At 34.8% G+C, this 12,569-nt stretch overlaps 1 protein-coding gene across 17 annotated transcripts in view; it reads right to left on the bottom strand.

Moving 5' to 3' along the window:
* Positions 1-12,569, bottom strand: part of LOC105481778 (MYC binding protein 2) — a 285,288-nt gene that overhangs the window by 168,736 nt on the left and 103,983 nt on the right. For 16 of the 17 annotated variants that reach the window (XM_071081184.1, XM_071081186.1, XM_071081190.1 and 13 more), the window contains 2 exons: positions 5,675-5,794; positions 4,687-4,768 (listed from right to left, as the gene is read on the bottom strand). In XM_071081184.1, coding sequence (XP_070937285.1) covers positions 4,687-4,768; positions 5,675-5,794 — 202 coding nt within the window. Of the gene's footprint in view, positions 1-4,686; positions 4,769-5,674; positions 5,795-7,284; positions 7,398-12,569 lie in introns of those variants that run through there. The other variant, XM_071081199.1, reaches the window with a different exon arrangement.

The following is a 12,569-nucleotide window of genomic DNA, read 5'->3' as shown; positions in this document are numbered from 1 at the left end:
ATTAATTCTACAACAATCCTATAGGATATGAAAACTAAGGCTTAGAGAAATTATAGTCACACAGTTGATAAGGAGTGAAGCAAAAGAGCTGAACCTTGGCTCTACAGTTCCAGGTTTGATGACTGTGTAGCACATGAGCGCACAGGAGGATAGGAGAGCAAGAAAAGGATGAAACTCAGAAACACTGTAAGAATTATAAAAATTCTGCTGGAAAAGAGAATAAAAGCAGCTAAACTATACAGTTTTACCCCTAATTTACTAAACATGGTAAAAGAATTTGAAATGCAGAAACTGAAGAGCACACCAAACAAACCAAAAAAAAAAGGCTGGCAGACACGTCCTGACTGAATATATAAAAGCCCTCATCGGCTTTTTGACATTCACTTTAAAAAGCAGCAATAGGAACAACTAACATTTATTGAGCACTAACTACGGGCTAGGCTCTGTGCTAAATCATCTGTGTCATTTCACTGGATTCTCACACAATCTTCTGTGGGAGAGAGACTTATTTCCATTTAATAGAAGAAGAAACTGAGACACAAGAAGATTAAGTGACCTTGCCAAGATCATACAGCTACCAAGTAACAGAATCAGGACCCAATCTAGAGACCGAACTTGGTCACTCTGGCAATATAACACATTAAATAAAGAGAATATCAACAACATTTTTCCATTTTCATTATCATGCACACCACAATATTGATCTTAATCAACACATTATTAATGTGTGCTATACCATAAATTCCAGTTAACAGCTCTTGATTACTAGAGACTTTTCAAAAATATTCTCCAACTGTAACCCTTTATTTCAATTATCTGTAAATATTTTGCTTTGTTGTAGTTAATACATATGCTATAGAAGCTTTGCTCCTCCCAACATTGTTCCTCCACAGACGTAATCAATTCCTTTCTGAATTAATAACAGAGTTCTTGGCTGCTACTTTGCAAGTCCCACAAAGGTGCAGACAGACAGGGTAACTGAGTGCTTAAGACTGAAGCAGTCTTGATGAATATCTAATCCACTAGGTACAGTATATAGGTATGACTACTGCATTATCCATTTTAGCTCTGCCCACACTTCATGCAATCAGTCTTTCAGTTACCACTCAATGGAACAAGGACCAAAATATTCCATGTTGGAAAAGAACTTTGGGCAGTTAAAACAAATCCCACCAGTGTTTAATCTTAAGAAATTATAGTCACATGGTTGGTAAGAAGTGAAGGGCTGAACCTTGCCTCTACAGTTCCAGGTTCCACCACTATGTAGCATCTACCAGTTACTACACCACTGTGTAGATCCCACCAATGTTTAATCTTTATAAGAAACTCTGATATTTTGTTTCAACATTAAATGCTATCATATTTCATGAAGATGATAAATTCAAGCTATTTAAAATAGGGAGTATATTACTACAATATTATCACCTGAGGAAGTCTGGCCTGAAACTGCCCTGTATCTCTTCAGACTTGGGAATCAAAGAATTGTGTTCACTGTTATAACCAGGACCACGAAGTCATGTTTTTACGTATCTCTTCATTTTAAAAGCTGACATGAACACCTTCCCTCTCAGTCGCCATCACACCTCAGTGCAGAGTGGAAGGATGTTGTGCTCACGCTGCTCCTTCTTCTGAATGTCAAGTGCAGAGTAAGATAACATAACTTGACTATAACATGGCCATGCTTTTCATTATTTCCCTTTCCACTCTGGCAAGACCACAAAATACTGCTATTTGCCAATTATTTTCTGTGAAGTGCCCTCTTTGCTGCATACATGACTGAGACCCCATCTTACCTAACTGCAATGCACCTTTCCCAATTTCTACGGCTCACAAAATAAACAACAGCTAAATAACAACAACAACAATAGCCATGATGATACAAATAAACCCTCTTCTTCTGTGTCCCAACTCTCAAATGAGAAACAGAACAAAACGCTGCCACGTTCTTCCCCACACAGATTACAGTCATCCCTCAACATCCATGGAGAATTGGTTCCAGGATCCCCTGCAGCTACCAAACTCCATAGACACTCAAATCCCTTATATAAATTGGCATAGTATTTGTACATAAACTAGGTACATCCTCCTGTATACTTTAAAACATCTCTAGGTTACTTATAATACCTAATACAATGTAAACACCATGTTAATAGTTGTTACACTCTGTTGTTTAGGAAATAATGACAAAAACATCTGTACATGTTCAGTACAGATGTAATTATCATAGGCTTAACTAGGTTTTCTGTCAAGATTGATGGAATCCCCAGATGCAGAACCCACAGGTACAGAGGGCCAACTGTAATTACAACCCAGATTCAGCCTCTGCATTTCAGTAATGTTACTCAATTGCAGAGCAAAATATCAGTTGGCATCTAACACCTGTGACAGTAATTGCTCAACCCTGTTGATATTATGTCATATCCAGCAGACACATCTGATAAAGTAATTCTGCCAAAGACATCTTTGCTCTTTGCAACCATGATATTCATCATTAAGTATTTGTGATTGTGATAGTTTTACAAACCTCTTGATAGTAGTATCAATTTTATGTTTCACTTGTATTTTTAACAAGAAGTTCAACTCAATGATATCTCAATAGTCTCTTATCATTAGGAACAAAATTCATAAATGTAACTCAGGACACTCCCTTTCATTGCCATTTTTTAATGCAGTGCCCATGGATCTGACCCTGCCTCAGCTCGAGGGGTAGAGAGTGGTTCTTATCCCGGATACATATAGAATCTGGGGACCTTTTAGAAAAAAACTGATGCTGCCATCCTATCAAGGACCACTCCCCACCCCTGTCCCACCCACAAGCCTTCCAACACACACATCTCTCAGAAATGCTGGATGTAGATTCCATGTATGATATTTTTTCAAATTCCCTAAGTAATTCTAATATACAGCCAGGGTTAAGAATCACTAGTATTTACCATGTAAATGACAGAATTCCATCCCTGCCACAATAGTAGGGTGAGTTCAAGACACAGTAACAACGTTGAATTTTATTTAATGATTACATGAAGAGAAGTTCTCTTTCTTTCACTGTATGTAAAGGAGAAACCATAAAAGTCTTCACTTAATTCACACTGTGACTACAAGGAAGAATAAGGCAGAGTAGAGGGTCAAAAAGGCGAGTTTTTGCAGCAAAGTGAATTGCTGAGTGAAGTCTGGCTTGAAGCTGTTCTGTATCTTTCCAGACGTCATAAATACTCCTGTTTCCATGGTGAAACAGCCACAGACACAGACCACTCACATCTCCTTCAAGACAATCTGCTACAGAGAGCAGAGGTAACTATTGTAACAGCCTCAGGTGCTGTCCCTTTGGATGCATGAGGACATTCGTACCCTGGGGTGTTACCAGCTGTGACTGAGCATGGTGAAGGTATGAATGTTGGTCTATTACTGCCCAATGCAGGACCCTTCCAAAGGTATCCTCGGCTTGGGGACACATCACTGGCCTGGCTAAAACTCTCTTAATGCTATGCTGTAACTTAAGACTCCTCCCACCCAATTCTTCCTTCTCTTTCTCCTTTCATAGGGTCAAAACTACATCGTATCCGAAGGTGTTCCCTGTCTGTGCTTGTGCTTTTCCCCTTTATCTTTTTCACAGGAGTTTTCCCCTAATAAATTATTTGCACATCTAATCCTGTCTTGGCATCTGCTTCCTGGAAGACCTGAACAAATAAAAATGGATTTTCTATTACTTTTGACCAAAAGTATTCTGACTGCATTATGTACAATACAAACTCAGCTGCTGTAATGACAGACAAGTAAGAGGGACTTCAAGATAGAAGTTATTTCTCACGCAAGAAGCATGCAATTGTAAGAAGCTGATGAGGCAGTTCATGGTGTCAGAGACCCAGTCTATTCCTATCTTATAATTCTGCCATTCTCAATACACAGTCTCCAACTTATCTCTATGATGACTTCTTTAGTTTCTGCTACCACGTATTCATTCCAGCCAGCAAGCTGCGAGGAGAGAAGGGAAAATGGAAAGGTATACCTTTTCCCTTTAACAGCAAGATTCCAAAGTGGCACCTATCACTTAAGTTCACATGGCCACATCCTGCTGCAATGGAGGCTGAGAAAGGGAATCTTTAGCTGCATGATCATGTCACAAACTAAAACTCCACTACCAAATGAAGTAGGGATATTAGGAAATTACTACCAGTCACTCTACTACAATTAGTTCTTTGCTATTTGCAGTAAGTCAAAATAGTTACTCAGAGAGACCAATAGGTTGTTAAAAAATTACTCAAAAGCTTCAATGGCTGCATGTTATTAGACCAAAATTTCAAAACAGACATCAGGAATATGTTTGAATCCATTGCTGACATTTTTAAAAAACACAATTCACTATCTTTTCTATTGCCATGCACAGCCTTTTAAAAGATAACTGCTAAGAATATAGTGATATTTTGTGACAATCATAATCACTCTCCTATTTAAAATATGTATCAACTTTTCTCCTGAAACTACAAAATCTTTTATCCCCACAAAAGCACTCAACTATAAGATCAGAAACCACCCAATAATTCACGGGCCACACTTTGCAAAGCAGTGGTATAATATTATTTTAATTATAGAAATATATATTTAAAAAGAGAAAAGAAAGAAAAAAGAAGGAAAAGAGAAATGAAGAAAAAATAACTCAGGATCTTCAAATGAAAAGTTAGCAAGTACCTGGAGTTGACATCTCCATGTCCTAGCTGCCCATGCTGCCCATAACCAAATGTATAGACATCTCCATTTTCCATTAAAACCACTGAAACCAAAACACACAGCTTTACTTTTTCATTATATTATTTCATTTTATACTTCTATCATAACTATACTAAAAGCAGTGTAATTTTCACTATTTAAGATTTATAGCACCATTAAAAATAGGTAACTGAAGGACAAATTTATGTTTAATGAGAAATTAATTTTAGTTCTGCAAAATATTTTTGTAGGTCATATAAATGTATAATTTTTTTTGTAATACATACTTAAAAATTCTTATGAATGCCATTTAATAACATTAATTCTTAGTAACACACTGGTTCAGGTCAACTGTAAAATCTTAATAATGAGTAACTACATATAAAATATTGTTCTCTCCTATCTAGGATAGGAGATCTGCACAATTACATACAATATCAATGAAAGAGCAGAACTTTAATGTCTGTTAATGCCTTATCAAATAATCTTCAAGGAAGGAATTTAACATTTTTCATTTTTATAAAGGCTGAACGGTACAGCATAAGCTAACCCAAATGCCAATAATTTACTAAGAATTTAATTATTTTCTACATTTTAAGAAAGTAAATTTGTTGACGTACATTTATCACTGAACATTAATAAAATAAGGGAACATGTTACAAAAAACCGCAGCATTCTAGAATTGAAAAAGATTTAAGGGATTATTTCATCTTCAAGAATGTCTTGAATTATAAAAGAAGTCCACAGGAAGACAGACTAGAAGTGAGATCTCTAGATAAGTACTTGTTCTATCATGCCACAGTTGTTTAAACAGATTCTGTAATAAATACAAAGATCTTACAGATTTGAGAGATTGCCACACTATAGCTTTTAACACACAGTTAACAGGCTATGTTAATCAAATCTGAACAAATTAGTTACTTAGCACAATTGTAAAAATGCAGTTATACCCTAAAGTTCCAGCTGCTACCTGAATGGTGAAATCCACAGCTGACTTGGACTGCCCGGAGCTCACAGTCAAAGCGCACAGAGCCTGGAGGGTACGTTGTGATTTTGCTTGCATCCTTTTCGCCTCTTTCTCCACTTCCATCTGCAAGTGTTATAATTTGTGAATTATGAATAATTAAGCCATTATTCATCTTCAAAATAAAAATTTAAATCAGTTTATTATGGAAGAACAAGAGAAAAATGTTAAAAGGAACAAGCAAGAAGAATCTGTAGCTGTTAGAAGTGATAGATCAAGAATCTACCTGCAAAGAAGCAATTTTGAAAGATAGACTATATACTTCCATTTGTGAATATCACTGAATTAATAAAAACAGAGATAAAAATCTAGTTATGGATAAAACCTTATATAATAAATGGGTCATTAGGTTATAGAAATAACAAAATTTAAAATGTAACAGTTTATATGGGAAAATTTAGTTTGCATAAAAAATTACTGCATGCAAAGTCATTTAACAATTATTTTAAACTTAGTGATATTGTTAGTACTAGCCATTTTTTAAAAATTGCTAATGGATTCACAAGTGACTTAGATTTCCTAAACAGATCTTAGAAAGGCTACACTGTCCACCAGTATTGTGAAACTCAACTGAACTTTTCAAAATGTATAAAGACCAAAGAGCTTTATTCAATATATTGCAGTTCAATGGCCTATTCTTATTCATGTTTCCTGTGCCACCATCACCTTCAGCCATATTGCTTTGTGGTTGTCTCCCCGTTCCCAATCACTACTCTCAACCAAACCTTTTTTCTGCTTTCATTCCTTCTCTCCTCCTCCCTTCTTATAATTTCCTTCATTTAGCTTGCTTCAAGCCTTTTCTCTACCCTGGTTTTTGCAAACCAACTTTGAATTTTCCAACAATCTAACCATAGCATCAAAAACCACATTCCAGAATATAAAAATTTTTGTTTGGAATGTGTAAATAACAACAACTTACTTTTCTAATCACAATGTATTTCTCCTATACATCACTAACATATGACCTTTATATCATCAAGATTCAAATTCCTTGTACACAGAATAAATGTAAATCTGGAAGGAATTTCACAAGTTCAACTAGTCTAAACCACTCTCGAGTGGTATAGAAACTCTAAACAAGTGTGTATTATATGAAGATACATATGTGAATCTACAGACACACACTTTTTATTCTGTATTTTCATTGTGCATTTTAGAATGTTAAACAGAATAACAGTAAATCATTTTGTGTTTATTCTTTTTTTATCTAACCTTTAGTAACATCCAGGTGAGACAAAATCCACCTACATTATTACTTTCATTTCCATAACTAAATGACTATGATTTCAAAAAGCCTGAAACTCTTTATGACACTAGGACAGTAAAATCTCACTAATTCGGAATAACATAAAACAGGTAGGCCTGTGTGGCTCACTGGAAGTCTTAATCATACAGAACACTGAAGTAAAAATTCAGTTTTGTTACCTTCAAGCAGTACAGATTACAGATTAAACTAAATGCTACAATAAATAGAGTGTGGTTACCTACATTATATTTCAAAATAGGCCAATATTACATTTAAAATGTACCATAAACATAAAAGTCCTTTAACATACAAGAATTAACTGCTGGACCCAGAGGCTGAAGGCACGTTGAAGGAATCCTTCATTTCTTGAGCCCTTGGTTTGAAAAGCTAGTGATTTTAGACAGGTTTCCCCTTATAAGTATGACCCTGAAAATTCAGAGGAAGAAATTATTTTGAAATTTTTTACTCAAAAAAGATCACAAATACTGCATCTCAAATATCATAAATTCAGAATTAGTGAGAGGTTTTACTATAATAGGATGAAGAATATAATTCCTCTTCTGCTAAATTATCTAATGTGGGTTTGCCAAATTAAACCAAAGAATGGATGGACTAAAAAAAAAAAAAAAAAAAAAAAAACACACACACACAGCATTTAGTTTCACTCCATCCAAGATAAAATATACTCAGTTCAAAGTCTCCTCATGTTGGAAAGATAGTGGAATGGTAAAATATATGCAAAGGCCTACACACACACACACACACACACACACACACACACACAAAAATACATATCTTCCAAAGGCTATTTAATAAGATGCCAGATGTAAAGAAATTTTGCAGCTTTATCTCAATTGGTAAAAATGTCTAATTATTAAAACCAAATGAGATTTAACATAGAAAATACATTGCATTCATACAATTCTGCCAGGCTTAAACATTTCAAGTATCATTCCACTTTATATAAATGTATTGATGCCTAGTTAGAAGGTTTTATCTTTGAATTTAGCATTTCGTCTCCTCCGTTGAGTAGGAGATTTATATTTATAGGCATAAATCCCACAATAGAGACATAGCATCAGAGAAGGATATTTTTTTTGAGGGCTGGTAATTTACTGAATACAACTACAATGACTAAAAAAGTAGCAGCTATTATTTAGAGGTCAAAATAATACTAGAACATTTTGTTCATTGAAACAAACTATATCTGTACAAAACTACTTCTCAATTATTACAGATAGTGAAAATCTTACAAGTAAAAAAATTGAGATGAGGGTCTTAATATCAGCGGCAGTGGCAGAATTAAAATATATATGTATATGGTATTTGATGTCAAAAATTGAGTATAATTCCTATAACTCAGACATTAATCAAAGTTTATCAAAGAAAAAAGGCACTTAATAAGCGGCCAAAAAATTAGTGCAAATTCCAGAACCAGCAAGTGAATTCAGCAAGATTAATTCTGCTCAAGCTGGGCGTGGTGGTTCACGCCTATAATCTCAGGGCTTTGGGAGGCTGAGAAAGGCAGATTACTTGAGCCTAGGAGTTCAAGACCAGCCTGAGCAACACAGTAAAACCCTGTCTCTACTAAAAATACAAAAAACTAGCTGGGTGTGGTGGTGAATACCTGTAGTCCCAGCTACTTGGGCGACTGAGGTGGGAGAATCACCTGAGCCCGGGAGGTCAAGGCTGCAGGGAGCTGTGATGGTGCCACTGCACTCCAGCCTAGGTGATAGAGTGAGATCCTGTCTCCAAAAAAAATCTGTTCAAGCTCATTATTCAGTAAAGTGTTAATGAGCAGCAATAAGACCAAAGCTTAGATCTATATAAAAAATTAAATATTGTCTGTCAAAACAAAATTGACAGATGTGAATAATCTTATAATTGGTCATTTAAGTATGAGCACATCTGTATTTTCCCTAAGATGAATATGTTGTGTGTGTGTGTGTGTGTGTGTGTGTGTGTGTACTATGTAACATTGAAACTACAGTAGCTACAAAGTCTTGGCAACTATGTAACTAAAATATTGTATGTATGTGCACATTATATATAATTATATACACATATTTGTATACACAGAGAAAAAAGAGGGTTCAATATCTAAGGAACTCTAACTTCTAATTTTAATTTTTACTGAAATCTATACTTATGGAGGGTAATCCTACAGTTATGCATATAACAGAAACTACCACAGAACACAGTGAGTACTTTGAGCAAAATCATTAAAACAAATCAGCAAGGACAAAAGTAGTTGCAATTTCCTAAGCACTTGCTGTGTGCTAACTGAACACTGTAAACAAATACCACAGTGGATGAGTGCTTGGGGGTACTGGAACCTAAGAATTTGGATTGGAATCTTGGCTCTACCATTTGCTGGCTGTATGACAACTGGACACTGGACCTTTTGGTCCTAGCTTGCCTATCTATAATATAGTAACAATGACATATAACTCATCAGGGTCCCATGAGAATTAAATAAAATAATATATGAAAAGTGCTCAATCAATATTTACTATTGTTGCTTTCTTTAATGAATAAAGCAATCTGATGGTATAGGCATTCTTTGTCCATTTTACAGATGAAAAAAATAAGGCTTAAAGGGTTATGGGGTTAAGTAATCAGCCCAAAATCATAAACGGCACAACGAATTTGGAGTTTAATCATAAATAAGGCTCATGCATTTTACCACCACCAAATGGTTGAAACCTTAAATCTTTTGTAAAAATAAACTATGCATTTCATAAATCTCAAATATTGTACTTTAAGATAATTCTGAAAGAGAAAACAAATAATTCAATTAAAAATATTAAAGCTAATATTCATGGAGGATTTATATGTGCAAGGACTACACATGTGTGTGTGCAAAGACTACACACATATTTCAATCTTCATAGCAACACAATCAGTTAAGAATTACCTGTTATTGTTTTTTAAATAAGAAAACTGAAGCCAAAGAGATTATGACATTTTGCACAGCCATGTAGTTCTAGTAAATGACAAAATCAGAAATAAAATTGAAGCCTAATTCCAAAGGCTATGATATTTTCATCACACTGTAACATTTCCAAACAGAAAGTACAAAATAGACTCAGATGTTTATCCGTGTGTCTTCAGATTTTCACATCTGTCATTTTAAAATAGATTTTAGGACTATCTCTAAAACAATTCAGATGTTCCTAACTATGTATACTATTAACATATTTTTCTATGTAAGGTACTGAATAGCTGAAACAAATGTTAATTCTGTTTCAAATATAGTTTATGGGTGCATTTTAGAATAATTTACTGTATTTCATATGGAATTGTACTTATTGATTCAGTCTATATACTCTATTTTGCCTTTAGTCAATATCTGCCTGTATAGGATGAATTCTGTGACCTCCTCTGAATTTTCTCCAATCACCCAGAAGTTCTCCAACTTTCCATCTTAGAACTTAGCCCTGTTAACAACGAATCCACAGTTCTTACTCTCCATACACTATCACAAAAAAGTCACAGTCTAAAAAAATTTTAACTATTATCATCCTATAATTTGTACCAACATAATTAAATGTAAGACAGAACATAACAATTAATACCATAAACTTCCAGTTTATCAGTAGATAAACTAGAAGATAAACTGGGTAAGGTGAAGAGAAAAATATATGTAGAAAAAACATTTATCAAGACTATGAAAATATGTAAAGGTTGAGCATCCCTTATTTGAAAAGCTTGGGATCAGAAGTGTTTTGGATTTCGGACTTTTTGCAAATTTTGGAATATTTGCATATAGTAATGAAATATCTTGGGGATGGGACCCAAGTCTAAATGTGAAATTCATTGATATTTCATATACACATTACTCACATAGCCGGAAGATAATTTTATGCAATATTTTAAACAATTTGGTGCAAGAAAATTTGTATACCCTGCACTATCAGAAAGCAAAGGTACTTCCCGCCACCCATGTAGACAAACTGTGATTGGTGTCACCATCATGCTGTGCACGGAAAAGCTTTATCACAGCTGAAGAGGGCCGAGAGGATTGTTTTTACTTAAGGACACTGAATAAGCTGTGTGCTGAGACTGCAACCCATCACAGGAGGTCAGGTGTGGAATTTCCCACTTGGGGGCTTCATGTTGGTGCTCAGATCTTGGAGCATTTCGAATTTTCAAATTAGGGATGTTCGACATGCCATAAAAGTAAAAGCAGTGAATGGAGAGAGAATTAAATGACAAGACAGTGAGTGTAAATGGTTAGTGGCTGGAGGGAAATTAGTGAGCAGTAAATTAATACTCTTTACAAAAAAAAAAACAGGGTACCAATTGATAAATTATTATTTGCATTGTAAATGTATTTGGGGAGTAAAAAGAGAAAACTATCTCACTCTCTAAAACCCTAAAATCCAATAAAACTGGTCCTACACTGTGACATTACAAAGTAGGTCCTCACAGAGTGGTTGCCACAAGTATACAAAGAAACTTGTTATAAAGTAACCCCCTAACAAACAAACTTTAAGGCTAGCTATCATTGAATAATTTGTTTTTTCACTGCAACCTCTGCCTCCCAGGTTCAAGTGATTATTGTGCTCGTGCCTCAGCTTCCTGAGTAGCTAGGATTACAGGCATGTGCCACCACACTGGGCTTATTATTATTATTATTATTTGTATTTTTAGTACAGATGGGGTTTCGCCATGTTAGCCAGGCTGGTCTCAAACTCCTGACCTCAAGTGATCCACCCCTCTTAGCCTTCCAAAGTGTTGTAATTACAGGCATGCGCCACTGTGCCTAGCCTCACTGAATAATTTCTATAGCCAATCATTATGTGACATTGGGAAAAGTCTGCTTTCAATTTGTAACCTTGGTCTTCATTTAACATTTCATTTAAAAATCTGGAAAGAATAAAGATACTTGTCCATGAGATACTCACATGGAGCTGAAAAGGTTTTAAACTGTTTCATGAAATGTGAATATTTAACCTCAGGTAAATTATTGGGAAAACTTCACTTTCATGTATTTGGTGGGAGAAAGAAACCAAAAAAAATCTGTTCTAACTGTGACATAGTAGAAATCATAAGAGATCAGACATTCTGGCAATAACAATTTCATTGCATACTCCAAATATTACTCCTTATATGTATCTTTTCTTTTTGGAATCAGCTGTCTCAGGTTGAAAATTCCTTAAATATTTATGGCATTGTTAAAGCACTCAGTAAATAAAGCAATCACAAATTTTACTGTGGTTAATTGCATTAGATTTAAAACACTTTTTATTTCTGCAGAGTATATCTTAAGTTGTGCTCTATTTATACCTTTACTAAAGATGAATTTTGTCTATTTTATGTTTTTGTTTTGAGTGGCAAACTGACAGACTGAAAGAGGCAGATCAAAATAAAGTTGATTAAACTATATTGCCTATGAAAATTTTTTTTTAATTACACTATGACAGTTTTGCAGCCAAAAAAAAAAGAAAAAGAAAAGGATCCAAACATTAATTAGATTAATTTGTCCACATGGAAAGCATATTTTAAAACTTCCTATTCTATTTTGCAGGACCTATCTTAGGCATTTAAGAAAATGGCAATTTTCAGTTGTGCTAGCCAAGGAAGAGCACT

Source organism: Macaca nemestrina, chromosome 16, assembly GCF_043159975.1.
Source record: "Macaca nemestrina isolate mMacNem1 chromosome 16, mMacNem.hap1, whole genome shotgun sequence".
In the NCBI taxonomy this organism is placed as follows: Eukaryota; Metazoa; Chordata; class Mammalia; order Primates; family Cercopithecidae; genus Macaca; species Macaca nemestrina.
This window is presented reverse-complemented; position numbering and strand designations above follow the sequence as displayed.